The sequence below is a fragment of the Neoarius graeffei genome, chromosome 1 (assembly GCF_027579695.1).
Source record: "Neoarius graeffei isolate fNeoGra1 chromosome 1, fNeoGra1.pri, whole genome shotgun sequence".
Lineage (NCBI taxonomy): Eukaryota > Metazoa > Chordata > Actinopteri > Siluriformes > Ariidae > Neoarius > Neoarius graeffei.
Window position 1 is genome coordinate 5,849,087 of NC_083569.1, and position 26,072 is coordinate 5,875,158.

Here is a 26,072-nt window from a genome sequence, read left to right on the forward strand (position 1 = left end):
TAAAGATCATGTGGACAAGCCAGAAGGCTATTGGAAAATGTTTTGTGGACAAATGAGATCAAAATAGAACTTTTTGGTTTAAATGAGAAGCGTTATGTTTGGAGAAAGGAAAGCACTGCATTCCAGCATAAGAACCTTATCCCTTCTGTGAAACATGGTGGTGGTAGTATCATGGTTTGGGCCTGTTTTGCTGCATCTGGGCCAGGATGGCTTGCCATCATTGTTGGAACAAGGAATTCTGAATTATACCAGCAAATTCTAAAGGAAAATGTCAGGACATCTGTCCATGAACTAAATCTCAAGAGAAGGTGGATCATGCAGCAAGACAGCAACCCTAAGCACACAAGTCATTCTACCAAAGAACGGTTAAAGAAGAATAAAGTTAATGTTTTGGAATGGCCAAGTCAAAGTCCTGACCTTAATCCAATGGAAATGTTGTGGAAGGACCTGAAGTGAGCAGTTCATGTGAGGAAACCCACCGACATCCCAGAGTTGAAGCTGTTCTGTACGGAGGAACGGGCTAAAATTCCTCCAAGCCGGTGTGCAGGACTGATCAACAGTTACCACAAATGTTTAGTTGCAGTTATTGCAGCACAAGGGGGTCACACCAGATACTGAACGCAAAGGTTCACATACTTTTGCCACTCACAGATATGTAATATTGGATCATTTTCCTCAATAAATAAATGACCAAGTATAATATTTTGATCTCATTTGTTTAACTGGGTTCTCTTTATCTACTTTTAGGACTTGTGTGAAAATCCGATGATGTTTTAGGTCATATTTATGCAGAAATATAGAACATTTGAAAGGGTTCACAAACTTTCAAGCACCACTGTAGCTCCCAATCCACTGAGGCTGGGCTGCATCGCGCTGTCATGAGGGGGAAAAACTCACGCACACATTAGGCGAACTGGGGAAAGTTATAACGGAATGATTTTGCACTGTAGTTGGGTTGAGCACATATATTTCTATGATTCTGGATCTGAAATAGCAATGTTATAAGGTCGGCTAAAACATAAGCCTAGTGCAATTCATCCTACACGATGTTCGTCATTTTTAGAGGAGGCTGAGCCTCCCTCGTTGTCTTAGAGCAATCGCCCGTGCAGTGGACGTATACTTGTCAACGTCTTAAAGGGGGACAAAGCACGATGACGGATTCTAGAAGTCATTTTTTTGTACCTGTGAGGATGACAGGATGTCGTTGGCGTGCGCGTAAAGGTGATGCTTGCACTCGCGGCAGATTCTCTTCAGCGTGGAGATGGCGGGCACGGACAGGTCAGCGTCTGACAGGGCAGGCAAGACGACACACAGGACAGCGGGCACCATGACTGGGTGATCCGACAACCACTCGGCCAGTGAGCCTAACAAACACAGACGAAAACTGTGCGTATACTGTATAACACATAAGCATGGTCCTCGATTTTATAGGATGATTTTTTTTTTTTACCATTTTTGACACATGCGTAATGCAGATCCTAATTTTTCCTGCCGTGAATAATTTTTGTGCCTCATATAGAGGTGATAGCCACTGTGTCATCGTGCTGTAAGAACTGAATAGTATAACAATCGTGCAATACACATAAGCATTAAAAATCACCAGAATGGCAAATCGTGATCTCGCGATATCAAAAGGTACACAAGAATGAGTATAAGAATGTAAGAATCAGTGTAACAATAGCAAAACTTCGGCACCAATCAGAACCAGAAAAGAAATAAGAGAAACCTCGTTATAACTTCGTAGTATCTGAAGAAAATCGGCAGATAAAAAGGTAAACGAAATTCATCTCGTGGTTCGCCAAGGCTAATGATTCGAAATCAAGTACAGTGGTGCTTGAAAGTTTGTGAACCGTTTAGAATTTTCTATATTTCTGTATAAATAGGACCTAAAACATCATCAGATTTTCACACAAGTCCCAGTTAAACAAATGAGACAAAAAAAATATTATACCTGGTCATTTATTTATTGAGGAAAATGATCCGATATTACATATCTGTGAGTGGCAAAAGTATGTGAACCTCTAGGATTAGCAGTTAATTTGAAGGTGAAATTAGAGTCAGGTGTGAGTGGGCACCCTGTTTTATTTAAAGAACAGGGATCTATCAAAGTCTGATCTTCACAACGCACGTTTGTGGAAGTGTATCATGGCACGAACAAAGGAGATTTCTGAGGACCTCAGAAAAAGCGTTGTTGATGCTCATCAGGCTGGAAAAAGTTACCAAACCATCTCTAAAGAGTTTGGACTCCACCAATCCACAGTCAGACAGATTTGTGTACAAATGGAGGAAATTCAAGACCACTGTTACCCTCCCCAGGAGTGGTCGACCAACAAAGATCACTCCAAGAGCGAGGCATGTAATCGTCGGCGAGGTCACAAAGGACCCCAGGGTAACTTCTAAGCAACTGAAGGCCTCTCTCACATTGGCTAACGTTCATGAGTCCACCATCAGGAGAACACTGAACAACAATGGTGTGCATGGCAGGGTTGCAAGGAGAAAGCCACTGCTCTCCAAAAAGAACATTGCTGCTTGTCTGCAGTTTGCTAAAGATCATGTGGACAAGCCAGAAGGCTATTGGAAAAATGTTTTGTGGACGGATGAGACCAAAAGAGAACTTTTTGGTTTAAATGAGAAGCGTTATGTTTGGAGAAAGGAAAACACTGCATTCCAGCATAAGAACCTTATCCCATCTGTGAAACATGGTGGTGGTAGTATCATGGTTTGGGCCTGTTTTGCTGCATCTGGCCCAGGATGGCTTGCCATCATTGATGGAACAATGAATTCTGAATTATACCAGCAAATTCTAAAGGAAAATGTCAGGACATCTGTCCATGAACTGAATCTCAAGAGAAGGTGGGTCATGCAGCAAGACAACGACCCTAAGCACACAAGTCGTTCTACCAAAGAATGGTTAAAGAAGAATAAAGTTAATGTTTTGGAATGGCCAAGTCAAAGTCCTGACCTTAATCCAATGGAAATGTTGTGGAAGGACCTGAAGCGAGCAGTTCATGTGAGGAAACCCACCGACATCCCAGAGTTGAAGCTGTTCTGTACGGAGGAACGGGCTAAAATTCCTCCAAGCCGGTGTGCAGGACTGATCAATAGTTATTGCTGCACAAGGGGGTCACACCAGATACTGAAAGCAAAGGTTCACATACTTTTGCCACTCACAGATATGTAATATTGGATCATTTTCCTCAATAAATAAATGACCGAGTATAATATTTTTGTCTCATTTGTTTAACTGGGTTCTCTTTATCTACTTTTAAGGACTTGTGTGAAAATCTGATGATGTTTTAGGTCATATTTATGCAGAAATATAGAAAATTCTAAAGGGTTCATAAACTTTCAAGCACCACTGTACGGTAAGTGGTGTTCATTTGACGAAGTTTATCTTTTGATTATTACAGCTTTTGTTTACTCCTATTGAAAGTTTTAAGCTTTTTGGCAGATATTTAGGTGAAGAATTCCAGCCGTTCAACAAGACTTGTAATGAGTACTTGTGTTTTTCAATGAATCTTTTTTTTTTTTTTTGCTCATTAGTACTAAATAACGCTTCGAAGACAATTCACGAACAAGCGCTTTCTTACTATTTTGAAAACAGATCGAGTTCACGGCGCTGTATTTTGAACAAAGCCCTGATGCTGCTCACAGCTTGGTGACGCTTGTAAAAGATGAGGCGAATATAAATGATAACATGTATATATGCGATATTTACTGCGTGGACAGTGTATCAGAAAACAATTTTATTTATAAGCAGTAGCCACATGTACCCATAGGGTACTGATTTTTTTTAAAAGCACTGCTCTGATGCTCGGAGCTACAATTTCTCCAGTGTCTTGTACATATCCTGCTGTACCTAGTGTGAGCATGACGGTCTCTGCGAGCTGAACGCTGCTCACAGAGATGAGCGGGATGAGGCCGATCAGACCTGGGATCACGTCTGAATAACTGATGTCCACTGTGTCAGCTATGGACTGGAAACCGAACAGCAGAGTCTCTATATCCTCCATACAGAGAGAGACAGAAAGAAGCAGTTGGTAAAGACGGATAGAACAAAGGACAAAGATGGATGTTTCATGATCACCCCGGGTTTTCCCTTAGCTCCGCCCCAACATCAAGATCAATATGCAGTTTATTCAGGTAAGAGTTTTAAAAGTTCATCATCAAGCCAAATGAGATACTGACCTGCCATGACGAGGCGTGTGTCGTGTCGGTCAGCAACACGCCGAGTTTGTCGTACAGTTTGCGCAATAGTTCGGGGCCCAGCAGCTCATACACACACATGAGAGTGTCCGAGATATCGACTCTGCAACATGGTAAACGCTATTCACGGCTACTCCAACACATCAGAACCTGTATTTTTACACTTTTCTAAACAACGCTATGAACATATACTGTACATACATACAGTTGTGGTCAGAAGTTTACATACAGTGACATGAATGCCATCTTGGATATGAATGTCATGGCAATATTTGCGCTTTGTCATTTCTTTGAACTGTTCTTTTTCTGTGGCAGAATGATTGGACAGCGTACAGCTTTAATAATAATTAAAAAAACACTAGAATTTGGTGCACAAGTTTTAATTTTCTTTGGGTTTTCTGAAATCAATCAACACAGGGTCAAAAATGTACATACGCTCACTTAGATTATTAATTCAGAGGTGCTGAAACTTCCAAAATGTCTCTTACCTTGCCGAAGTCTTTTAACTTCCTGTTAGTGATCATGATTGACTACAGCTGGTAGCTCCTCTGTGCCTTCATAAAAAGAATTTGTTTATTGGATTGACCAACACACAGTAAAATGGGAAAGTCCAAGGAGCTCAGTGCAGATCTGAGAAAGAGAATCGCAGATATACACAACTCCGGAATGTCTCTTGGAGCCATTTCGAAACACCTGCAAATTCCAAGATCAGTTCAAACAATTGTACTAAGTTATTGTGATGTGTAGTCACTTTGCCAAGCCACTTTGCTTCAAGAAAACCCAAACTGTCACTGGGAACCACCATGACACAGCCCTGCCATGAACTGGAAGTTGATGGATCACTGTCTACAGTTCAGATCACCATGGACTAAGAGGCTGCTATCCAAGAAATAACCCCCTGCTCCAAAATTGACACCTTCAAGCTTAACTAAAGTTTGAAGCTGACCACATGGACAAAGAAAAAGCCTTCTGGAGGAAAGCTGTATGGTCAGATGAGACAAAGATTGAGTTGTTTGGCCACAATGACCACCATGTACAGAGGGACACTGTACCAGCTGGTGGTGGTGGTACAGTAGGATCATCGTGCTCTGGGGCTGTTTTGCTGCCAGTGGAACTGGTTCATTGCACAAAGTGGATGGAATAATGAAGAAGGAGGACTACCTCAGAATTCTTCAGCATAAACCATCAGAAACTTGAACACGACTTGGGAGTTACAACAGGACAGTGAACCCAAACACGCATCAGAGCTGGTTGTGGAGGATAAAGCAGGTGAACATTAAGCTTAAAACAAGTCCTGACTTCAACCCTGTTGAAAATATATGGACCGTGCTTATAAGTCAACAAATTTAATTGAACTCTACCAATTCTACCATGAAGAGTCGAAAAATATCCTGCCAGAAGCTTGTTCATGGTAAACAAAAATGTTTGGTCAAGGTGAATCTTGCAAAGAGACATTTTACCCAAATATTAAGTGTGCTGTATGTATATTTTTGATTTCAGAAAGCCCAAAGAAAATTAAAACTTGTGCTCCAAATTCTAGTGGGTTTTTTTTTATTAAAGCTGTATGCTGTACAGTCATTCTGCCACAGAAAAAGGGTTAGAGTTAGGAAACCCATGCAGACACGGGGAGAACATGCAAACTCCACGCAGAAAGGCCCCCGTCAGCCACTGGGCTCGAACCCAGAACCATCTTGCTGTGAGGCAACAGTGCTAATCAATACACCACCGTGCCACCCCCTTCTGAAAGAACCCTTAAAGATATTCTATAAAAGTACCCAAAAGAGGTGTTCTCTTTCAGAGTGGGTTCCTTTTAGGATTCCAAACAACCCTTGAAGGTTTCAACTATTTTTTTTTTCTCTAAGAGTGCATTATCCTACTTAACACATCATAGCTATGTTGAGTTCTTACAGTGTGTCGGGGGTATATTAATTTCCCAAGAGCTTTTCAGATGGTGAGCACCTGAAAGTAATCATTTATTCTGTTAGCTGTCCAAGTTAATAGCCGTTGTCCTAGTTTAGCACTTCGTAAATTTATTTTTTTTTATTTCCCCCAAAGAACCTTTTAGAAAGCACAATGAATTCTGCAGACCTCCACTCTTAGATAAACGTCAACTTTCATAGCTGTCTCACTGAAGATTAGCTTTTTGGCATCGAGGAGTTTTATACCATTAAGTCAATTTAAGCACAGTGATTTTTTTTTTTTTTAAAGATCTGATGACACATTTTTGACATCTTTGGCGATGTTTTATAACATAAAAAGTAATTCCCGATGATCCATATATTAATTCACGAAGGCGCCTATTTTACAAGTTATGATAAAAAACGCGGCTATTTGGGCAAATTTGACGGGGCTGCAGCACCCAGGAGACGGAGGAGGAGGAGGAGCTATATGACGTCAGCGAAAGAACCTTCCTCCTAACTTACCAGTTTGTTGTTGATGCGGCAGGTGTTCAGTTTGTCATTATTAGTATCATTATTATACATTATTATATATATATATATATATATATATATATATATATATTTACACAGTGGTGCTTGAAAGTTTGTGAACCCTTTAGAATTTTCTATATTTCCGCATAAATATGACCTAAAACATCATCAGATTTTCACACAAGTCCTAACAGTAGATAAAGAGAACCCAGTTAAACAACTGAGACAAAAATATTATACTATTTATTGAGGAAAATGATCCAATATTGCATATCTGTGAGTGGCAAAAGTATGTGAACCTCTAGGATTAGCAGTTAATTTGAAGGTGAAATTAGAGTCAGGTGTGAGTGGGCACCCTGTTTTATTTAAAGAACAGGGATCTATCAAAGTCTGATCTTCACAACACATGTTTGTGGAAGTGTATCATGGCACGAACAAAGGGGATTTCTGAGGACCTCAGAAAAAGCGTTGTTGATGCTCATCAGGCTGGAAAAGGTTACAAAACCATCTCTAAAGAGTTTGGACTCCACCAATCCACAGTCAGACAGATTGTGTACAAATGGAGGAAATTCAAGACCATTGTTACCCTCCCCAGGAGTGGTCGACCAACAAAGATCATCCCAAGAGCAAGGCGTGTAATAGTTGGCGAGGTCACAAAGGACCCCCAGGGTAACTTCTAAGCAACTGAAGGCCTCTCTCCCATTGGCTAATGTTAATGTTCATGAGTCCACTATCAGGGGAACACTGAACAACAATGGTGTGCATGGCAGGGTTGCAAGGAGAAAGCCACTGCTCTCCAAAAAGAACATTGCTGCTTGTCTGCAGTTTGCTAAAGATCATGTGGACAAGCCAGAAGGCTATTGGAAAAATGTTTTGGGATGGATGAGACCAAAATAGACCTTTTTGGTTTAAATGAGAAGCGTTATTGTTGGAGAAAGGAAAATACTGCATTCCAGCATAAGAACCTTATCCCATCTGTGAAACATGGTGGTGGTAGTATCATGGTTTGGGCCTGTTTTGCTGCATCTGGGCCAGGACGGCTTGCCATCATTGATGGAACAATGAATTCTGAATTATACCAGCGAATTCTAAAGGAAAATGTTAGGACATCTGTCCATGAACTGAATCTCAAGAGAAGGTGGGTCATGCAGCAAGACAACGGCCCTAAGCACACAAGTCATTCTACCAAAGAATGGTTAAAGAAGAATAAAGTTAATGTTTTGGAATGGCCAAGTCAAAGTCCTGACCTTAATCCAATGGAAATGTTGTGGAAGGACCTGAAGCGAGCAGTTCATGTGAGGAAACCCACCAACATCCCAGAGTTGAAGCTGTTCTGTACGGAGGAACGGGCTAAAATTCCTCCAAGCCGGTGTGCAGGACTGATCAACAGTTACCGCAAATGTTTAGTTGCAGTTATTGCTGCACAAGGGGGTCACACCAGATACTGAAAGCAAAGGTTCACATACTTTTGCCACTCACAGATATGTAATATTGGATCATTTTCTTCAATAAATAAATGAGCAAGTATAATATTTCTGTCTCATTTGTTTAACTGGGTTCTCTTTATCTACTTTTAGGACTTGTGTGAAAATCCGATGATGTTTTAGGTCATATTTATGCAGAAATATAGAAAATTCTAAAGGGTTCACAAACTTTCAAGCACTACTGCCTTCGTGTTGTGTTGCCGGCTTTTGCTCCAAAACCCACAAGGATGGGGTAAGTTTATTCAAGTTTCCCAGAGATCCCGAGCTGCATGCGAAGTGGGTGAAGCAAGTCAGGCGCACTCGTGACAAGTGGGAGCCCTCACCAACATCCGTCCTGTGCTCTGAACACTTCGATTTGGATTGTTTTGACACCCTTCCCAGCTTAAAAGAATCTCTTGGGTGTTCAGTTCATCACAAACGTGTGCTGCTACCATCAGCAGTGCCTACAGTATTCCGGAGAGGGTCTACTAGTAGCTATGCCGGATCCAGCAGTCGCCTGGGACAAGCCGACTCCTCCAAAGACAGTCCAACTGTCAGAACATGTGTTGAGAAACGACATAAGATAAAGGTACGTAGAGCTATAGAGTGCTCCGACATGATGCTAAAAATAGTAACCATGCGGTCTGCGCGGCCATCTTGGAAGTGACTCGCTCCAGAGCGCTCATAGAGTACACATTCATGGTAATCATAAAGTCGGCGTGATATCAGTCATGTATTTGCTTGTGAAAGCTTGCGGCTTTCGTGTAACTGCCGCCTAGCAACAAGAGGCAAAGGGTAAAGAGGGTAGGCTATCATAGATTCTATTCGGAAGAGATCAACACATGATTGCTTAAAAATTAGGTATTTTAACAATTTGCATGTGTTTTGTGATTATCGTGACACTTGTGTGTTCTATAGAACTGTACGTCTTATCAGCACATCGAGGATCTTCCACCGGAGGCTTTAGCAAGTACTCGTAGCAACACTACACTTTACCCTTTGCCATGCGTTGTTAGGGAACGGTAGCAAGTACCCCGATGACCGACTTCAAGAATATGTAGAAAAGATTTCGAAATTATACTTTCCAAAAGTCATTTGAGCTTAGTGTATTGCATTTCCATTTATATTGTAGGTTCTTGCTGATGTTTTTGCGGAGTATGACGCAGCTGCTGAATCAGAAGCTGCAGAGTTTGTATGTACTAGTTGTGAACATTCACATTATTATCAATCTCATTTATTTAAAACCAGATAAAACCATGCCATCATGATCACTGCTTAAAGTACCAGTATTTGGTTGTTCTTTTGTTCAGAGGAAGAGCTAGCACTAGAGAGTTCACCGGCGTTTTCATGCGCCATTTCCATTGAGTAGAACAGCCAGTGAACCGCAGCGTGTTCTTCCGCTGATGTCACAGCATGGCCGCGAGCCACGGACCCAGTTTTCTTGCGCTGTGCAATTAAAAGTTGGATATTCGCGTAACAACAGCTTCTTTTCACGTAATTATAACAGGAATCTAACATGTTTGCCATGTTGTATAGTTTATTTAAAAAATTGCATAGAGTCATGTTCGTGTCATCAGCCCTTTAAAGATTACTGAACACTTTCAGCACGCTAAAGTATTCATCCCCCCTGGTGTTTGTCCTGTTTTGCCGCATTACAAGCTGGAATTAAAATGGATTTTTGGAGGGTTAGCACCACTTGATTTACACAACATGCCGACCACTTTAAAGGTGCACATTGTTGTTTTATTGTGACACAAACAATAATTAAAATGAAAAAAACAGAAATCTGGAGTGTGCATGGGTAGAACCACCTTTTGCTGCAATTACAGCTGCAAGTCTCTTGGGGTATGTCTCTATTAGCTTAGCACATCTAGCCAGTGGGATTTTTGTCCATTCATCAAGGCAAAACTGCTCCAACTCCTTCAAGTTAGATGGGTCGCGTTGGTGTACAGCAATCTTCAAGTTGTGCCACAGATTCTCAATTGGATTGAGGTCTGGGTTTTGATTAGGCCGTTCCAAGACATTTAAATGTTTCCCTTTAAACCACGCCAGTGTAGCTTTAGCAGTATGTTTAGGGTCGTTGTCCTGCTGGAACGTGAACCTTCGTCCCAGTCTCAAACCTCTGGCCGACTCAAACAGGTTTTCCTCCAGAATTGCCCTGTATTTAGTGCCATCCATCTTTCCTTCAGTCCTGACCAGCTTTCCTGTCCCTGCAGATAAAAAATATCCCCACAGCATGATGCTGCCACCACCATGCTTCACTGTAGGAATGGTGTTCTCAGGGTGTTGGGTTTGTGCCACACATGGCGTTTCCCATGATGCCCAAAAAGTTTAATTTTTGTCTCATTTGACCAGAGAATCTTCTTCCATGTGTTTGGGGAGTCTGCCGCATGCTGTTGGGTAAACTCCAAACGTGTTTTCTTTAAGTAATGGCTTTTTTCTGGCCACTCTTCCATAAAGTGTAGAGTGTACGGCTTAAAGTGGTCCTATGGACCGCATCTTTGCAGCTCCTTCAGTGTTATCTTACAGTGGGGAAAACAAGTATTTGATCCCTTGCTGATTTTGTTGGTTTACCCACTAAGAAAGACTTGATCAGTCTGTAATATTAATGGTAGGTGTATTCTAACATGTGGAGACAGAATATCAAAAAGAAAATCCAGAAAATAACTTTTAAATATTTATATTAATTTATTTGTATTTTCTTGAGAAAAAGAAGTATTTGATCCCCTAGTAACCATCAAGAGTTCTTGTTAATACAGACAAGTTAGACTCTCCAAATTACCTTGTCACCTAAATTGAAGACACCTGATATCACTAATGACTTGTATAAAAGCCACCTGGCCACAGAATCAATCAGTTTGTCAGACTCCAAACTCTCCAACATGGGAAAGACTAAAGAGCTTTCTGTGGATTTAAGGGAGAAGATTGTAGACCTGCACAAGACCGGTATGGGCTACAAAACCATTAGCGAGAAGCTGGGCGTTAAGGTGACAACTGTTGGTGCAATTGTGCGCAAGTACAAGACTCACAACATGATCATCAATCGACCTAGGTCTGGGGCTCCAAACAAGATCTCACCTCGTGGGGTTTCCAGGATCATGAGAACGGTGAGAAATAGACCTAATACAACACGGGCAGAGTTGGTGGATGATCTTAAAGCAGCTGGGATCACAGTCACCAAGCAAACAGTTGGTAACACTTTACACCGCAATGGTCTAACATCTTGCAGTGCTCGCAAAGTACCCCTGCTTAAGAAAGCACATGTGCAGGCCCGCCTGAACTTTGCCAATGAACATCTGAATGACTTGGAGAGTGACTGGGAGAAGGTGTTATGGTCAGATGAGACCAAAATTGAGCTCTTTGGCATCAATTCAACCCGTCGTGTCTGGAGGGAGAGACATGCTGCTTATGACCCTAAGAACACCATCCCCACTGTCAAGCATGGAGGTGGTAACATTATGCTTTGGGGGTGTTTCTCTGCACAGGGCACAGGGCTACTTCACCGTATCAATGGGAGGATGGACGGAGCCATGTACCGTAAAATCCTAAGTGAAAACCTCCTTCCCTCTGCCAGGAAGCTTAAAATGGGTCGTGGATGGGTCTTCCAGCAGGATAATGACCCAAAGCGTACAGCCAAGGCAACCAAGGAATGGCTGAAGAAGAAACATACTGTATCAAGGTCATGGAGTGGCCCAGCCAGTCTCCGGACCTGAATCCTATAGAAACTCTATGGAGAGAGCTGAAGCTCAGAGTTGCCAAGTGACAGCCATGGAATCTTGATGATTTGCAAAGAAGAGTGGACCAAAATTCCTCCTAATATGTGCAGAAACCTGGTCATCAACTACAAAAAACGTCTGACCTCTGTGCTGTGCTTGCTAATAAGGGGTTTGCCACAAAGTACTAAGTCCTTTTGGCAAGAGGGTTCAAATACTTATTTTCCTCAATAAAATGCAAATAAATTAATACAAATTCTTTAAAGTCGATTTCTTGATTTTCTTTGTGATATTCTGTCTCAGCATGTTAGACTACACCTACCATTAATATTACAGACTGATCGAGTCTTTATTAGTGGCCAAACCGACAAAATCAGCAAGCTTGTTTTCCCCACTGTAGGTGTCTTTGTCGCATCTCTGATTAATGCCCTCCTTGCCCGGTCTGTGAGTTTTGTTGAGCGGGGTCTTCTCTTGTCAGGTTTGTAGTGGTGCCATATTCTTTCCATTTTGCTATAATGGATTTACTGGTGCTCCGTGGGATCTTTTTTATAACCCAACCCTGATCTATACTTCTCCATACTTTTGTCTCTGACCTGTTTGGAGTGCTCCTTGGTTCTCATGTTGCTCGCTTAGTAGTGTTGCAGAGTCAGGGTCCTTCCAGAACAGGTTGATTTCTACAGACATCATGTGACACTTTGATTGCAACACAGGTGGATCTTAATCAACTAATTATGCGAGTTATGAAGTGAATTGGTTGGACCAGCTCTTATTTAGGAGGTGAATACTTACGCACACTCCAGATTTCTGTTTTGTCATCTTAATTATTGTTTGGGTCACAATAAAACAATGTTTAAAATGGTAGGCATGTTGTGTCAATCAAATGGAGCTCACCTTCCAAAAATCCACTTTAATTCCAGCTTGTCATGCGACAAAACAGGACAAACACCAAGGGGGATGAATACTTTTGCAAGGCACTGTAGTAGCTCATATAATCATTCTTTACAACCGTGGCGAGCAGTAAAGCATCTCAGCACGCAACAGAGAGAGAACACCACGTTGGGTTCCACTCCTGCAGCCAAGAACAAGTTCCTAATAAAGTGTCCGGTGAGGGTATATGATCTTTTCTAAACCCACACATTGAATAAATTTGGTCACCTGTACGTTCTGAATTGTTCCTTGTCGTCAGAAGACCACGAGGTGTCGTCGTGCTCGTTGGGAAAGCGTGCTTTGTGCAGAAGAACGTCGACCAGCTGGAAGTAAACGGGTCTGTACAGCTGCAGGTAAAACGTCTGCTTCTCCGTTTCCAGTGACGTGATGTCGTCCTAGAGGAAACAGACCGCTCTCACTGCAGACTGTGTTCCAAATTATTATGCAAATCATATTTCCTAAATTATCTATATTAATGGCAGTCATCATGATTTTCCAGTCATCAACCATTAGTATTGTTTTTGAACGAACCTCCCAATGATAACAGGACATTTTTAAGAAATAAAAAACACAAAATGCATGTTCCAAATTATTACGCACAACTGAGTTTCCAAACATTTTATTGTCATAAAGAACAAAAAATGGTCATGTGTGAAATTAGAAACGTTAGCAGGTCATGACTAACTGAAATCAAACACTACACTGAGTGCAGAATTATTAGGCAAGTTGTATTTTTGAGGATTAGTTTTATTATTGAACAACAACTATGTTCTCAATCAACCAAAAAGACTCATAAATATCAAAGCTGAATATGTATGGAAGTTAGAGTGGGGCGTTTTTAGTTTTGGCCATTTTAGGAGAATATGTATGTGTTCAGGTAACTTTCACTGTGCAGAATTATTAGGCAACTTAATAAAAACCAAATATGTAGCCATTTCACTTATTTATTTTCACCAGGTACACTGATATGACAACTCCAGATTTGCAAATAAACATATCTGACATTCAAACACAAAACAAAAACAAATCAGCGACCAATATAGCCACCCTTCTTCATGAGGACGCTCAAAAGCCTTCCATCCATAGATTCTGTCAGTTTCTTTATCTGTTCACGACCAACATTGTGTGCAGCAGCAACCACGGCCTCCCAGACGCTGTTCAGAGAGGTGTACTGTTTTCCCTCTTTGTAGACCTCACGTTTTATAATGGACCACAGGTTCTCTATGGGGTTTAGGTCAGGTGAACAAGGGGGCCATGTCATTATTTTTTCACCTTTCAGACCTTTACTGGCTAGCCACGCAGTGGAGTATTTGGACGCATGAGATGGAGCGTTATCCTGCATGAAAATCATGTTCTTCTTGAAAGATGCTGACTTTTTCCTATACCACTGCTTGAAGAAGGTTTCTTCCAGGAACTGGCAGTAGGTCTGGGAGTTGAGTTTGAGTCCATCCTCAACTCGAAAAGGTCCAACAAGCTCGTCTTTGATGATACCAGCCCATAGCAGTACTCCACCTCCACCTTGCTGGCGTCCGAGTCGGAGTGGAGCTCTGTGCCCATTACTGATCCAGCCACAGGCCCATCCATCTGGCCCATCAAGAGTCACTCTCATCTCATCAGACCACAGCACCTTAGAAAAATCAGTCTTAAGATATTTCTTGGCCCAGTCTTGACGTTTTATCTTGTGTGCCTTACTCAGTGGTGGTCGTTTTTCAGCCTTCCTTACCTTGGCCATGTCCCTCAGTATTGCACACCTTGTACTCTTTGACACTCCAGGAATGTTGCAACTCTGGAATATGGCAGAACTGGATGCTAATGGCTGCTTGTTAGCTTCACGCTTGATTTTCCGCAGATCGTGTGCAGTTATTTTGCGCCTTTTTTTCCCCACACGCTTCTTTCGGCCCTGTTGACTATTTGCAATGAAACGCTTGATTGTTCGGTGATCACGTTTCAACGTCTTCGCAATTTCAAGAGTGCTGCATCCGTCTGCAAGACATCTCACAATTTTAGACTTTTCAAAGTCTGTCAGATCTCTCTTCTGACCCATTTTGCCAGAGGAAAAGAGGTTGCCTAATAATTATGCACACCTGATATAGGGTGTTGATGTCATTAGACCACACCCCCTCTCATTACACAGATGCACAGCACCTGATATACTTAATTGGTAGTAGGCTTTCAAGTCTAAACAGCTTGGAGTGGGACAACATGCATTAAAAGGATGTTGTGGTCAAAATACTCACTTGCCTAATAATTCTGCACTCAGTGTATTTAAATCAAAACATTATCACAAGTGAAGTCACATCTGAACGTAGGACCCCTTGTTGAAAAGGACCTTCTCAAGTCTTCCATCCATTGAATTGGTCCGTTTTTGGATAGTATCTGCTGGAACTGCCTTGCATGAGGACAGAATATCCTCCCAGAGCTGCTGTTGAGATGTGAACTGCCTCCCACCATCATAAACACTGCTCTTGATGATGCTCCAAAGGTTCTCAATAGGGTTGAGGTCAGGGGAGGATGGGGGCCACACCATAAGTTTGTCTCCTTTGATGCCCATTGCAGCCAGAGATGCAGATGTATTCTTTGCAGCAGGACATGGTGCATTGTCATGCATGAAAATGATCTTGCTTCGAAAAGCACGATTCTTCCTTTTGAACCATGGCAGGAAGTGTTCTTTGAGGAACTCCACATACGTTATGGATGTCATCTTCACACCGTCAGGGATCCTAAAAGGGACGACAATCTCTCTCCCCATGATTCCAGCCCAAAACATCACTCCACCACCTCCTTGTTGGCGCCGTAGCCTTGTTTGCATGGGGTGGCCGTCGACCAACCATCCACCACTCCGTCCATCTGGACCATCGAGGGTTGCACGACATTCATTCATCGGTGAACAGAACAGTTTTGAAGTCAGTCTTCATGTATTGCCTGGCCCACTGGAGCCGTTTCTGCTTGTGTCCAATGGATAGAGGAGGTCGAAACGATGGCTTACGCACCGCTGCAAACCCCTGGAGGACCCTGCATCTTGTTGTTCGGGGCACGTTGGAGGCACCAGCAGCTTCAAAAACTTGTCTGCTGCTATGACAGGGCATTTTTACAGCTGATCCAACGTATTTGCCTGTAGGAAAGAGTCCTGGATTTTCCATTATCAGCACGCACACGTGTGTGCTCTGAATCAGCTATGTACTTCTTGATAGTGCGATGATCGCGATGAAGTCTCTTGGCAATTTTGATTGTTGCCATGCCTTGACCCAAACATTCAACTATTTGTTGCTTTTCAGCAGCCGACAGGTCCTTTTTCTTGCCCATTTTGGTTGAAAATGGTAGCCTGCTTAATAATGTGGGACAACCTTCATTAGTAGTTTCCCCTTTAATTGGACTCGCCTGCCAAACTAATTAGCACAGGTGTCTTCAATTGGTTTCAGTGATATACAGAGCCCTGATACACATTACCATTCATGAGTTTAACTGACAAACACAAAATATCTTACCTTACCACTCTTAAACACTTGTTGCGTAATAATTTGGAACACAGTGTACAGCGGTATGCAAAAGTTTGGGCACCCCTGGTCAAAATTGCTGTTACTGTGAACAGTTAAGCAAGTTGAAGATGAAATGATCTCCAAAAGGCGTAAAGTTAAAGACGACTCGTTCCCTTTATATTTTAAGCAAAAAAAATTTTTTATTTTCATCTTTTGCATTTTCAAAATGACCCCGAAGCAAAAGTTTGGGCACCCTGCATGGTTAGTACCCCCTTTGGCAAGTATCTCAGCTTGTAAACACTTTTTGTAGCCGGCTAATAATCTTTCAGTTCTTACCTGAGGGATTTTCACGCATTCGTCTTTGCAAAAGGCTTCCAGTTCGACAAGTTTCCTGGGCTGTCTTGCATGCGCTGCTCTTTTGAGATCTGTCCACAGATTTTGAATGATGTTTAGGTCAGGGGACTGTGAGGGCCCGGGCAAAACCTTCAGCTTGGGCCTCTTGAGGTATTCCATTGCAGATTTTGAGGTGTGTTTTGGATCATCGTCTTATTGTAGGACCCGTCCTCTTTTTAACTTCAGATGGTGTGATGTTTGCTTCCAGAATTTGCCGGTATTTATTCGAATCCATGCTTCCCTCGACGAATGAAATGTGCCCTGTACCACTGGCTGCAACACAACCCCAAAGCATGATCCATCCACACCCATGCTTCAGAGTTGGAGAGGTGTTCTTTTCCTGGAGTTTGGCCCCCTTTTCTCTCCAAACATACCTTTGCACATCGTGGCCAAAAAGATCTATTTTGATTTCATCAGTCCACAGGACTCGTTTCCAAAATGCATCAGGCTTATTTAGATGTTCATTTGCAAACTTCAGACGCTGAATTTTGTGGCCAGGACGCAGGAACGGTTTTCTTCTGATGACTCTTCCATGAAGGTCATATTTGTTCAGGTGTCGCTGCATAGTAGAACAGTGCACCACCACTCCAGGGTCTGCTAAATCTTTCTGAAGGTCTTTTGCAGTCAAACAGGGGTTTTTATTTGTCTTTCTAGCAATCCAACGAGCAGTTCTTTCAGCAAGTTTTCTTCATCTTCCAGACCTCACCTTGATCTCCACTGTTTCTGTTAACTGCCGTTTCTTAATAACATTACGATCTGAGGAAACGGCTACCTGAAAACACTTTGCTACGCTCTTGTAGCCTTCTCCTGCTTTGTGAGCGTCAATTATTTTATTATTCAGAATGCGACGGAGTTGCTTAGAGGAGCCCATGGCTGTTGATTTTAGGGACAAGTTTGAGGAGTCAGAGAATTTCTACAGCTTTGAAATCTGCGACCTTTCCTAACGAAGAATTTGAACAAGCCGCAGCTCAATAAGCTAATTAAGGTCTGGAACCTTGGTAAAAGTTACCTGAGAACTCAAATGTATCAGGGTGCCCAAACTTTCGCATGGTGTTCCTTTTCTTTTTCCACTCTCCAATTGTACAAAACAAAAATAATACACACATCTCGCAGAAAACGCTGAAAAGAAATGTCTCGTCTTTACCTTTATGCCTTTCGGTGATCAGTTCATCTTCTGCTCACTGAACTATTCACAGTAACGGGCGTTTTCAGTAAGGGTGCCCAAACTTTTGCATGCCACTGTATATCGGTTCATATACAGTACGTCAACAGGTGTAACATGAATAAGGTTTAGAAAACAATTAGCGTTAAGCAACGATGCAACAGGAAACATGAAACAAAGAGTTAGATCACGAAACAACGACTAACACAAGATGTAGTCTTCTTGTATATATGGAGTTTATAGGTGGTCTAACATCTCCGATGTCCTTCCTTACCTGCAGTGTGTACCAGAACGTGAGTGTGAGTGAGCTGGAAGTCTCGTCCACTGGGTAGTTACCAGGAATCGCAGTGCAGGACAGAATCATGCTGACCAGAGCCTGGAAACCCTGCCAGTGTCCGATCTGTTCCAACATTGTTCTAAAGCATGGAGAGACACCAAGACAGAGAGAGAGGGTGTTAGTCATAATGTCTGCCATCTAGTTGAGCTCTACACCGTGTCATGACATAATTGCATATTTACGAATCAGATCTCCCATTACTTTCTTATCCCCTCACCTTTTCCCATATTCCTCAACAGACTTATCTACGCTAATTATGTTTAAAATCAACTACCTAGACTTCAGTTAATTAGACATGCTGGAAAGAAGTTGTGTTATGTGAATGAACATGACAGGAACCCTTACTTTGAGTGATCTGTAACAACAGGGCTCGACATTAAGGACTGCCCGATTGCCCGGGACAAGTGGGATATGTCCCCGACATGCCCGACCGGGCAAGTTAGAACGAGCATATATTCCGAACTAGCACCACAAAAATTAGGCTTTTTGATCTTTTCTTTCAGTTCCTAAAAGCGTCCTTCACTACGTATCCGCCATTATGTCTTGGCTGTTTTCTTAGACCCCGTCCACACGTAGCCGGGTATCTGCTAAATCGAAGATATTTTTCTACGTTTTGGCCTGTCATCCACATGAAAACACATCAAAAACGAATATTTAAAAAAAACTCCGGGCAAAGTGAAGATTTTTGAAAACTCCGTGTATGCCTTTTCGTGTAGACAGAAATAACCGGAGGTTTGCGTTTTAGAACGTCACAATCTGCGCCAAAAAAATGGCAACAAATCTGCCCTGACGTCAAACGTCCGACCTTTGTTTACTGCAGAAGCCAGATTAAGCATGGACAAAGAGTAATGGGTCGGAGTAGTGCCTTGAAAGCGTTAATTATTGTGCAGGTGCTATTCTGATGTGATTAGGGGGTAGGATTTGGGGAAATACTGCCATCTACAGGTTTGGAATGCTTATGAATGTGATTGAAAACGCAGATGTTCGGTTATGTGTGGAAGGGATTTTTTTCGAAGACGAGGTGGTGTGGATAAAACATTTTTATAAACGGAGGAGGGGAAAATGTTCGGTTTTAAAAATACCCGGCTACGTGTGTACATGGCCTTAGTCTCGGTTTCATTTACTGCTTTGCGAGTTATTTTATATCCCCCTCGCTGGTGTAGTACAAGCAAGGCTTCATCTGTCTTCAATACGGTTAATTTTGCGCAGTTTTTGTTTGTTCAAACAGAGAAATAGATAAAAGGCATCACCGTCTCCCCGCTACCTTAGAAAAATGTTAACAAATAGAAGCAAATGCTTCAAGAACAACGAGGAAACGAGTGGTTAAAGAATACGACGAGAGGAGCTCAGTCTGAAAACGATTGTACTTAAAATGTATTTTACAAAAACAGAAAGTCGGAAGTGAGGACGGAAGAGTTTGCTTAAGAATCTCGTTTTTTTTTTTTTCTGCTCGCATTCGAGTTAGCGCCTTCGTGAAAGGGTTCGATTTTCTTACAGGTGAAGCCGCTTCCTTATTCGACACAGAAAACCCAGATTGGTTTCAAACAACTCGGGTATAAAAAAACTCAACAAGGAGCGACATGCGCGATAAATCCTGAAAGAACAGAACAGATTAAGAGCAGAGAGAGCTGGAGCTTTGGTTCTGTTATCAGAGGAACACAGTCCTGTGTAAAATATTCATATATTGTTTTTTTTTTAATATATATCATCCATCTCTAGGTAAAAAAAAAACAAAAACGTGCCGTGTCATGACAAACCGGCTGCACTGGTTCAGTTACAAGTTGCCAGGGCTATATAAAACACCCACAACCTACACACTAAACCAGGACTTTTCAAAGTGTGGGGCGCGCCTCCCCTAGGGGGCGCCAGAGTTCTTCGGGGGGGGGCGCAACGTGAGGAAAAATAAACCAGAATAAGTTACTATTGCGGACATTTAGCGAACTTCAGCTAGCCTTTGTCAGAGACAAAATGGATCGATTTTTAGTACCTAAAGCTACAGTGAGTGAGGAGACAGAGTCTGGGCCAAGCAAAAAAAAGAAGGAAGTCTGACCACGATTATTTAAAGTTTGGATTTTCATGGACTGGATCTGAAGATGCTCCACTGCCACAGTGTGTTGTCTGCCAAGAGGTGCTAGCTAACGATGCTATGAGATGTTTAAAATGTGTAAAACAAGATCTCATCTCATTATCTCTAGCCGCTTTATCCTGTTCTACAGGGTCGCAGGCAAGCTGGATCCTATCCCAGCTGACTACGGGTGAAAGGCGGGGTTCACCCTGGACAAGTCGCCAGGTCATCACAGGGCTGACACATAGACACAGACAACCATTCACACTCACATTCACACCTACGGTCAATTTAGAGTCACCAGTTAACCTAACCTGCATGTCTTTGGACTGTGGGGGAAACCGGAGCACCCGGAGGAAACCCACGCGGACACGGGGAGAACATGCAAACTCCGCACAGAAAGGCCCTCGCCGGCCACGGGGCTCGAACCCGGACCTTCTTGCTGTGAGGCAACAGCGCTAACCACTACACCACCGTGCCACCGTAAAACAAGATGTTTAAAAAAAAAGCACAGATGTTTAAAATGTGTAAAAAAAAAAAAAGATGTTTTAAAAAAGCACAGATGTTTAAAATGTGTAAAAAAAAGATGTTTTAAAAAAGCACAGATGTTTAAAATGTGTAAAAAAAAGATGTTTTAAAAAAGCACAGATGTGTAAAAAAAGATGTTTTAAAAAAGCACAGATGTTTAAAATGTGTAAAAAAAGATGTTTTAAAAAAGCACAGATGTTTAAAATGTGTAAAAAAAAGATGTTTTAAAAAAGCACAGATGTGTAAAAAAAGATGTTTTAAAAAAGCACAGATGTGCAAAAAAAGATGTTTTAAAAAAGCACAGATGTTTAAAATGTGTAAAAAAAGATGTTTTAAAAAAGCACAGATGTGCAAAAAAAGATGTTTTAAAAAAGCACAGATGTGTAAAAAAGATGTTTTAAAAAAGCACAGATGTGCAAAAAAAGATGTTTTAAAAAAGCACAGATGTTTAAAATGTGTAAAAAATATATGTTTTAAAAAAGCACAGATGTTTAAAATGTGTAAAAGAAAAAAATAAAAATACGAATGGAACATTAAGTATAGCAGCAACAAAAATTGTGTGTGTGTGTGTGGGGGGGGGGGGGGGGGTGTGCTGTTGTTTATTTGCTCTCGGGGGGGGGCTGACTATCCCACACTTTGAAAACCCCTGCACTAAACAATTTAAAACTCAAACATTATCCTGTCTGTCATGACGCAGCGCGGCTTTTTATGTTTTTTTTTCAAACCTAGAGGTGGATGATATATAACCCAGTACTGTTCAAAAGTCTTGGCACCCTATTGTTTTCTTCATACAAACTTTGCTATAGATTTCTATTTTATGATTTTTACATTATGGAGTAATGAACCTACAGTCTGAGAGAGTTATACACAAACACACTGAACTTTATAACAACTACATGCGTGTGAAATGGAAATAAATCCGACTAAGGCAGGAAATAATTTTATCCAAAATAGTTTAGTCCTTTACAAGTAAAAAGTAACCAATAACCAAACTTCAACTCAATGTATGATCTTCATTTCATGCTGCAATTCACAACTATTCTATGGTTTTCCTTTTAAAAAAATAAATAAATTGATTTTTTTTTTATTTAAAAAAAGTAGTACTAGCAAAATAGGGGGCAAGTGATAATATTGGGGGAACAAATGGAAATTAACCCCCACTTTCCCCCCAGGGCAAGTGGGTTTAAAAGTTAAAGTGCATATCACGGGTAAATTCAGGAGCAAGATCAATGTAATTCTCCTACAACCCCAATTCCAAAAAAGTTGGGACGCTGTGTAAACTGTAAATAAAAGACAGAATGCGATAATTTACAAATCATGGAAATGCTATATTTAATTGAAAATAACACAAAGACAACATATATTGAAAGTGAGAAATTTTATTGTTTTTTGAGAAATATATTCCCATTTTGAATTTGATGTCCGCAACATCTTTCAGAAAAGTTGGGACAGGGGCGTGTTTAGCGCTGTGTTGCATCATCTCTACTGTTAACAACACTCTGTAAACGTTTGGGAACTGAGGAGACCAGCTGCTGTAGTTTTGAAAGAGAAATGTTGTCCCATTCTTGCCTAATATAGAATTTCAGATGCTCAACAGTTTGGGGTCTCCTTTGTCGTATTTTGCGCTTCATAATGTGTCAAATGTTTTAAAAGGAGACAGGTCTGGACTGCAGCAGGCCAGTTTAGCACCCGGACTCTCTTACTACGGAGACATGCAGTTTTAATATGTGCAGAAAGCGGTTTGGCATTGTCTTGCTGAAAGAAGGAAGGCCTTCCTTGAAAAAGATTTATTCTGGATGGCAGCATATTGCTCTGAAATGTGTATATATCATTCAGCATTAATGATGCCTTCCCAGATGTACAAGCTACCCATGTCATGTGCACTAACGCTCCCTCATACCATCACAGACGCTGGCTTTTGAGCTGTGCACTGATAACAAACCAGATGGTCCCTCTCCTCTTTAGCCTGGAGGACGTGGTGTCCATGATTTCTAAAAAGAATTTCTACTTTTGATTCATTAGACAGTTTTCCACTTCACCTCAGTCCATCGTAAAAGAGCTCGGGCCCAGAGAAGGGGGCGGGGTTTCTGGATATTGTTTATATCTGGTTTTAACTTGCGTTTGTGGATGCAGTAATGGAGTGCTTTCACAGACGATGGTTTTCTGAAGTGTTCCTGAGCCCATACAGTGATTTCCACTACAGACACGTGTCTGCTTTTAATGCAGTGTCTCCTGACGGCCTGAAGATCACAGGCATCCAATGTCAGTTTTCAGCCTTGTCTCTTGCATACAGAGATTTCTCCAGATTCTCTGAATCTTTTAATGATATTATGGACCATACATGATGTGATCCCTAAATTCTTTGCAGTTTTACACTGAGGAACGTTATTCTTAAATTGTTGCACTGTTTGCCCACGCAGTCTTTCACAGAGCAGTGAACCCCGCCCCATCTTTACTTCTGAGAGACTCCGCCTCTCTGGGATGCTCTTTTTATACACAATCATCTTACTGCCCTGTTGACAATTAACCAAATTAGTTTTTTAGCATTACACAACTTTTTCAGTCTTTTGTTGCCCCGTACCAACTTTTCTGAAACATGTTGCTGACATCAAATTCAAAATGAGCAGAAATTTTTCGAAAAACAATAAAATTTCTCAGTTCCAACGTGATATGTTGTCTTTGTACTATTTTCAATGAAATGTAGGGTTTCCATGATTTGCAAATCTTCTCATTCTGTTTTTATTTAGATTTTACACCGTGTCCCAACTTTTTTGGAATTTGGGCTGTATTTTATATGAAACTTTGGTCAAATATCTGTCACATTTTGCATTTTGTGCAATTTTTTTACCTTGCACAATACCAGAAAAATTCAGTTGAAATCAAGCCATTTGAGGCGAATTGGTCCGCCTCTGAAAAAACTTGGCATTTGGATTTCCCGGCAAACCTTGATTTTCGTCACGTCGCGTGCGAGACGCCTCCTTCTGAATCCCACATCAACGCTGGTTTGTTTATGAGAAAACGACCTGGTGGTTTTCTGCAAATTTCTTCAACATTATCACGTAATTATTAAAATGGTTAACAGATGTATCGTAGGAGGGTGTAGCAACACCAATCATGATGGGATTAGTACTCATCGTTTTCCAAAAGACCAGACAATGAGAGAGAAATGGGAGCGCTTCGTGCGAGGCACCCGGAAAAAGCCGAGGACCAAAGCAGAGCCGAGAAAAAGACCGAGAAAATCGGCGATTCACAAGTCGACTGTTGCCAGGGTAAGAAATAAGAGAGACTGTACTCTAAATTAGGTGTTCCTGTGTTTGTGTGGTACACGGATAAATGTTATTTATTGACGTACGCAAAAGTAAACAACACGAAAGCGCTGGGCGATAATACACTTACTTCACGTGTATCAAGGGATATACGTGTCAGGGCTTGAGATCTTGGGACCTGTCAAACACATTAAATATACAGTATATACAACCCTGCTTAGCCGATTCCACGTGTGTAGCTTATGAAATCTTTCTCCTACAGTAGCCAGTACTCTTCTAAATGAAGAAATATATAAATACAACCCGATTCCAAAAAAGTTGGGACAAAGTACAAATTCTAAATAAAAATGGAATGCAATAATGTGGACGTTTCAAAATTCCATACTTTATTCAGAATAGAACATAGATGACATATCAAATGTTTAAACTGAGAAAATGTATCATTTAAAGAGAAAAATTAGGTGATTTTAAATTTCATGACAAAAACACATCTCAAAAAAGTTGGGACAAGGCCATGTTTACCACTGTGAGACATCCCCTTTTCTCTTTACAACAGTCTGTAAACGTCTGGGGACTGAGGAGACAAGTTGCTCAAGTTTAGGGATAGGAATATTAACCCATTCTTGTCTAACGTAGGATTCTAGTTGCTCAACTGTCTTAGGTCTTTTTTGTCGTATCTTCCGTTTTATGATGCGCCAAATGTTTTCTATGGGTGAAAGATCTGGACTGCAGGCTGGCCAGTTCAGTACCCGGACCCTTCTTCTACGCAGCCATGATGCTGTAACTCAGTGCATTTACATGCACATCCAAATCGAGCTACTGTCGGTAATTGAGCTAAGGGTCCCAGCAGGGGTGCCAGAGAAATCCAATCCTACATGCACACAAGGAAATCGAGCTATTGTGTGAGGTACATTGTGCACCCGAGCCACAGGTGGCGCTACACGCCCCATCATGTTGGTACACTTCCGGTTGTCGTCATGAAGAAGAGCTATTCAAGAGTATAAACAAAGTTATCAGCAGTGTTGCCAGATACTGCTGACGTTTTCCAGTCCAAAACATATTCAAATCCGCCAAATTCCACTTAAAACCGCCCAATCTGGCAACACTGGCAGTTCCGTGTTCACAAGTTCCGTGCTCAAGCTGTTAGGCTTGCTCTAACAGACTGTATGGCTACAAACTGTCCTGCGCAGACCACTGTTTTGTAAGACAACTTATTTTGCACAATTGTATATTTTGCACAATTGTATATTTTTCTAAAGTCCATTTTTTGCTTACAAAAAAATATTTTTTTTTGCTTACAATTTAACTTATGTCTTAATAAACACACAAAAAGTTCAATTGTTTTGTTTTTATTGACATTCTTCAGATGTTGGACATATATATATATATATATATATATATATATATATACACACACACAAATACAATGACTTGTTTATGTACACAATTCACAGCTATGCAACAGCTGTACAGATGTATTTGGTGATACAGTAAGTGAGCTAAATTTTAACAGTGCAAACAATGCCACAAAAAGAAAAGGTTCATGCCGTTGTCATGATTCGTTGTCATGCCGACCGAGGCTGTTGTGTTTCCCGCTTGTGGTCTCGTCACTCGTCACTTCCGGAAGGGGCAGTGCTGAAGTAAGTGGCTCGACTACGTAGCTCGATAGGGTTTACATGCACTAAGTAGCTCGGCTACAATCGCATAATCTAGGTCGTGTAGCTCGATTACGAGAAATCAAGTTCGGTTCAATTTCAGCCGAATTAAGGTGTATACATGGCATTTAGAACTTCGATTTCAGTCGAGCAACGGCAGAAATTCGATTCTCTCTATGTGCACGTAAACGCACTGACTGATGCAGTATGTGGTTTGGCATTGTCATGTTGGAAAATGCAAGGTCTTCCCTGAAAGAGACGTCGTCTGGATGGGAGCATATGTTGCTCTAGAACCTGGATATACCTTTCAGCAGTGTTGTGCAAGTTCACACTTTTTTTGAACTAGTTCAAGTTCAGTTCAAACATGTTAAAAGTGAACTGGTAACGTTCATAGTTCACAGTTTTAATTCTGAACTAGTTCAAAGTTCAGTTCATTTTACTTTTAGGTG

At 41.4% G+C, this 26,072-nt stretch overlaps 1 protein-coding gene across 4 annotated transcripts in view; it reads right to left on the reverse strand.

Moving 5' to 3' along the window:
• Positions 1 to 26,072, reverse strand: part of ipo13a (importin 13a) — a 65,242-nt gene that overhangs the window by 27,078 nt on the left and 12,092 nt on the right. For all 4 annotated transcript variants that reach the window (XM_060928784.1, XM_060928776.1, XM_060928771.1 and 1 more), the window contains exons 5-9: positions 18,047 to 18,188; positions 12,970 to 13,136; positions 4,189 to 4,309; positions 3,860 to 4,007; positions 1,183 to 1,364 (exon numbers count right to left, since the gene is read on the reverse strand). In XM_060928784.1, coding sequence (XP_060784767.1) covers positions 1,183 to 1,364; positions 3,860 to 4,007; positions 4,189 to 4,309; positions 12,970 to 13,136; positions 18,047 to 18,188 — 760 coding nt within the window. The remainder of the gene's footprint in view (positions 1 to 1,182; positions 1,365 to 3,859; positions 4,008 to 4,188; positions 4,310 to 12,969; positions 13,137 to 18,046; positions 18,189 to 26,072) is intronic.